Raw genomic sequence first — 6,000 nt, 5'->3', positions numbered from 1 at the left:
ATTGAGTTATGCATAGGTAGTGTTTAATTTTTGAAATCAGACATTATTTTTGTCTTTGCTAGATTTAAGTAATGTATATCTCATAGACATATGCCCCATTTGTGTAAAATATATGTGAGTATGGAATTTTAAATGACATTAATACTCGCAATAATTTAGGTAAAAAATAAAGATATATAGAGAAAGAACAGTGATCGGACCCTTGAGAATTCCAGAGGTGGGATCAGGTGCCTAGGGGGGAGTAAGCACCCCTTGTTGACCGACCACACCCACCGTGAGCCCTGTTTTGATCACCTAGCCGGATTAATCCATAGTAAAATTTTGCATAAACATTTAATTCAGAGAATTTGTGTCCCTCGCTTAAGGAAAAAAAGAGCATGCACGGATCTAGAGCGGGGGGGGGGACCCCCGGAATTTCAGAGTTATTAAATGTATATATTGAAGCAAATAAAACCAGAAGTCTCTGATGAGACTGTAGCTCTACTGGTTGTACTTATAAAGGAAGATTAAAGTAGCACTTGGACTTGAAACTTTGCAACAGCAATAAATAGTATAATGATCCTTGGTTTAGTCTGTTTTTGTGGCAAGATTTACTGCAATCAGAATAAAACTATAGGAGGAGTAGCCCTTTAAAATAATTTTACAGAAATTTCGATTTAAGTAACCATGGCAACATCATTCAACAAAATCAAAAAGCAATAATGACAATTATTTATCTCAGTGTAGTCTATTTGTATGCCAAGTTATACTGAAATCAGACAAAACATGTAGGAGAAGTAGCGTTTTGAAAGTATTTCAAAAAATTTCTATTTTTAGTAACCATGACAACATCGTTCACCAAAATCCAAAACTGGTACAGAGAATTATGTATCTTAAAGTTGTCTACTTGTGTGTCAAGTTATACTAAAATCAGACCAAAACTGTAGGAGGAGTAGCATTTTGAAAGTATTTCAATGAAACTTCTATTTTTAGAAACCATAATCCAAAACGGATACAAAGAATTATGTATCTTAGTGTAGTCTACTTGTGTGCCAAGTTATATTGAAAAGAGATCAAAACTGTAGGCGGAGTAGCGTTTTGAATGTATTTCACAGAAATTTCTATTTTTAGTAACCATGGCAACACCGTTCATCGAAATTAAAAACCGATGCACTAAAAATCAAAAACCAATAAATAGAATTATGTATTTTATTAGAGTCTACTTGTGTGCCAAGTTATAATGAAATCAGATCAAAACTGTAGGAAGAGTAGGATTTTGAAAGATTTTCACAGAAATTTCTATTTTTAGTAACCATGGCACACTGTTCATTGAATTCAAAAACCGATATACAGAATTATGTATCCTAGAATAGTCTACTTGTGTGCCAAGTTATATTGAAATCAGACTAAAACTGTAGGAGGAGTAGCGTTTTGAAAAATTGTTTACAGACGGACAGACAGACAGACGGGTGGACGACGGACACCTTTCAATCGCATAAGTTCTTCTGGTCTCTGACCAGTACAGCTAAAAATGACTTGGACCCCCCATCAGAAAACGTGGACGCCTGTTAAGAAATGTTGGGAAAAGAGTTTAGTTTTTTTTTTCTTTGCTTTTGAAGAAATTTCTGAGTTGGATAGAAAATTATTTAGATTTGATTGCTTATTCTTTTAAATATGTACAGAAGATTCCTTTTATATAAAATATTCATCACACTGTAATAATGATTTCATGAGAAAGTTTGCATACGGCACACATAACTGCTTGTATGAAATTGGATGTTATTCACCACTTCTCATTGGCCTTTTTCTAAATATATATTTTTCGTTTTACCAACAAATACCTGTGTTTTGTTCTAAAATATCATAGATTTCCACTGTCCTTGTAAAGTCCAATTTTTCGTTCTTGACACGTTCGATATTGTTAAAATTTTACACAACACACTGTGTCTAAGAATTTAGCCTTTACTAAACAGTTCTAACAAATTTACCATGTAAAGTCCGCCAACAACCTGTATTGTATGTAATAACTCTTTAACAATTTAAGAAGGTTTTATCCTCTCTGTTCATAAGGCTATTTATCGTTTACAGAAATGCCCGAGTAGATACGATTGAATTCTCCACATGCGCCTTTGCTAAAAATAGTACCAAGCGACTTTTAATGCAAACGGGCAAACGGGGAGTAACTATAAACTTTGACCGTAATCGATGCCAAGAAATTTCCAATTGACTTTTGAAAAAAATAATAAAAAAACTTGACCCCCCCCCACCAAAGCAAAACACACACACACACACACAAACCAGAAGTCTCTGATGAGACTGTAGCTCTACTGGTCTGTACATGTACATGTAACAAAGAAAAAGTAGCACTTGGATTTGAAACTTTGCAACATGCAGCAATAAATTGAATTATGTATCTGAATGTAGTCTACTTGTGTGCAAAGTTATATTGAAATCAAACGAAAACTGGAGGAGGAGAAAAGTTTTAAAGGAATTTTACAGAAATTTCTATTTTTAGTAACCATGGCAACACTGTTCATCAAAATCAAAAACTGATGCATTGAATTATGTATCTTAGTGTAGTCTACTTGTGTGCCAAGTTATATTGAAATCAGACCAAATCTGTAGGAGGAGTAGCATTTTAAAGGAATTTCACAGAAATTTCTATTTTTAGTAACCATGGCATCATCATTCATCAAAATCAAAACCGAAGCACTTAATTATGTATCTAAGTGTAGTCTACTTGTTTGCCAAGTTATATTGAAATCAGACCAAAACTGTAGGAGGAGTAGCATTTTAAAGGAATTTCACAGAAATTTCTATTTTTAGTAACCATGGCAACGCCGTTCATCAAAATCTAAAACCGATGCACTAAATTATGTATCTTAGTGTAGTCTACTTGTGTGCCAAGTTATATTGAAATCAGACCAAAACTGTGGGAGGAATAGCATTTTGAAAATTCTTTACAGACAGACAGACAGACGGAGGGACGACGGACACCTTACTATTGCATAAGCTCTTCTGGTCTCTGACCAGTAGAGCTAAAAAAAAATGGGGCGGGACAATTTGAGAGGGGCGGTTGGGGCTATAGGGAGTTGTGGTTTAAAATTTCATTGCAACAGCTCAAAAGCTTCTTGAGATATCGTCCGGAAACGAAAGTGTTACACACAGGCAGAATTGTATGAATTTATGACCTTGACCTTTTGACCTCAAAATCAATAGGGGTCTTACTTAGGCCATAGGGAATTGTGGTATAAAACTTCATTGCAAAAACTCAAAGGCCACTCAAACGAAAGTGTTGAATACAGACAGAATTATGAATTTATTGCTTCGACCTTTGGACCTCAAAATCAATAGTGGTCATTTTTAGGCATGTAGGAGTTGTGGTATAAAATTTCATTGCAAAAGCTCAATGGCCTCTCGAGATATCGCCCGCAAACTAAAGTGTTACACACAGACAGAAATACAGACAGACGGACAGATGGACCCAAATTAATATCCCCAACTTTCATTGAAAGTAGGGGACCAAAGACAATAGTCTAATAATATGTATGAAAGATGACGAACAAAATACGACACAAGGATAGGAGGTATTGCAAACAAGGTCATTATAACGAATTTTCGAAATGCTGACCTTAAACAAAGTTGTTGAAATCCCTGTAACATCAACTTATTTGTCAGTAACTTGTCTCGGTATTAGAATTGATCGTACTATTTTTCACTATATTTTGTATTTTGGTCTAGTTCTTGCAAAACAAAAGATATATATATATATATATATATATATATATATATATATATATATATATATATATATATATATATATATATATATATATATATATAGATATATATATATATATATTTATATATCTGCCTTGTGAGTGCAATTGCAAATCAATCTACTAACGACGTATTTGTTTATACAAACGACGTATTTGTTTATACAAATCCCCTCTAAAGCTTGATAAATTCAAAAGTTGTGTGTGATACCAGTAGTTATAATATATTATATTAACCTCCTTTTAACTTCCTACGGAAAAAAGTAGGGGGTCAAATACACAAAAAAGACATAATAATATAGAATTTTTGTACAAAGAATTGTGAAATAGAACTAACACTTTTGAAATAAATTTAGAAAAACAAGAAGGTCAACAATATTCCTTGCAAGTATGATTTTTATTTACATTAACTGGTATTTTGCATTCATATCTATAGTCTATGCACTAGAAAGTGTTGGTCATGTCTTTCTTCCTTCCCATTGTCTTTACTGTGATTGTCTATAATATTCGAAGAAAATCTTCATTATTTTTTAAATCTGCTGATTTGTTCGTTCTTGGCGTTGGCTTAAAGATACATTTAGTTTGCACGGCCACTTTCTTTCTACCTGTTTGGATGATATGATCAATCTTAATATAACATTTCTTGAGTTTGCATTGTGGTAAGTTTCTCGATTATAAAACATATGACTTCAGATATACATTATCTAAACCTGTTATCAAACAAGATATTTAATAATTATGGTTCGAAAATCGTTGATTGCGAAACTGGTTACACTTGAAAGAAAAATCATCATCTGAATTACAGCAAAAATATGAAATATTCGTATAATTATTATTAATCATATCAATATATTATTATATTTATTAATAATTTGTTCTCAACTGAAAGCCCTTTCCCTTGATTTCATAGAAATTCTTTGAAATCATGAAAGAGTTTTTGCAAAGACATATAAACAGGTATAAAAATAAACGCAAGGTTATTGGTTGTGTTGACAAGAACATTGCTATCTGCAAAAGACACGTTTCATTCTGGATTGAAAAATGTCGATCACTCTCTGGAAACATTTCATATTTGTTCGAACTGAAGTTTCTTCAATTTGCACAAGGACTTCTTTACATAGTTCTTCTGTGTTGTGATTCATGGTTAACGATGTTTCAAAGAACAGGCACTTGTGAATGTCGGCAACTTTAATGGCATCTGAAAGAACAAAAAATGAAGGGATACAAATGAAATTAACACTGAAAGAAGATTAAAAAATGATAATCAGAAAACAAACTTTAAAAATTATTCCAATGTGTTAAACTTACCATTCGTAGACACCTTCCGGTATCGAATTAAGTCAGATTTGTTTGCTACAAGAAATATAGGCACATCTTCTCGATGACTTCGACGAATATTTTGCACACAAAGTTTGGCAAACTGGAACGATGCTTTGTCGGACACAGCAAACATGACAACACAGGCGTCCGCGTCATCTATGTCCTGTGAAATCTAAAGAAAAATAAAACTTATCAAAACTCTCCTTTACTTCTTTAAATTTGTAACTAAAGAAAATGTTTGCAAAATCAGGTAATACATGGTATATAAAAACAAAGACTCTCACCGTTTCTGGACATATCTCCTTATTTTCAATTGTTAAGCACATCTCGGAGTTAGTATTTTCACACAAAACACTGCTGCTTTGCTGCCCTAAAAATATGTACTGTATGTGTTAAAATTTCAAATATATAAAAGCCGATGACCCATAATAGTTTGTAAAAAATATTTTGAACAAGTTCGTTAAAAAGAAAGATTTAAGATAAAAATCTTAAATTAAAAAAAATATTCCGAATTGCGAAAGTAAATAACTGATTAAAGTCTGCAAATTACCTTGAACAAGTTCTTTTAGCGATTTAAATAAATGCAAAAATGTCGTCTTTCCAACATTCTTCTTCCCATAAACTTCAATAAGTTTTGTTCTTTCTTTTCTCTCCTCGTAAGAAGTATCCCTCCATTTCAAGAATTTGTCTTCTTTGGACAAGGTTGTTGTTTCCTTACTCTTACTAGGCCTTTTCTGTCTTCGAACTGCTATGCTGCTTTTGAGAAGAAGACCTCTCGATCTGTTGTGGGTAAAACTTCTTTTATTGTGGGCATTTAATGCATCTGAACAGCTGAATCTCCGATTTTTAAGATTGGGCCTAATATCTCCAGCTTCAGGTATTTTGGAATTGTGCATAGATATTGATCGCGATTTGCTTTCAT

The 6,000-nt window shown here is 32.9% G+C and overlaps 1 protein-coding gene across 1 annotated transcript; it reads right to left on the bottom strand.

Annotated features, from left to right (window-relative positions):
• Positions 1-4,714: 4,714 nt before the first annotated feature.
• LOC133196779 (GTP-binding protein RAD-like) lies at positions 4,715-5,432 on the bottom strand. Its single transcript, XM_061332638.1, has 3 exons — positions 5,363-5,432; positions 5,067-5,250; positions 4,715-4,956 (listed from the first exon to the last, which is right to left on the bottom strand). The coding sequence occupies exons 1-3, from the start codon at positions 5,402-5,404 to the stop codon at positions 4,763-4,765; spliced, it is 420 nt and encodes a 139-aa protein (XP_061188622.1). The 5' UTR covers positions 5,405-5,432; the 3' UTR covers positions 4,715-4,762.
• Between the last annotated feature and the right edge of the window lie 568 nt (positions 5,433-6,000).

Source organism: Saccostrea echinata, unplaced genomic scaffold (assembly GCF_033153115.1).
Source record: "Saccostrea echinata isolate AGI-Se365-2 ecotype Australia unplaced genomic scaffold, CSIRO_AGI_Sech_v1 ptg000030l, whole genome shotgun sequence".
In the NCBI taxonomy this organism is placed as follows: domain Eukaryota; kingdom Metazoa; phylum Mollusca; class Bivalvia; order Ostreida; family Ostreidae; genus Saccostrea; species Saccostrea echinata.
The sequence above is the reverse complement of the archived record's forward strand: the minus strand, read 5'-3'. Positions and strand labels throughout refer to the sequence as shown.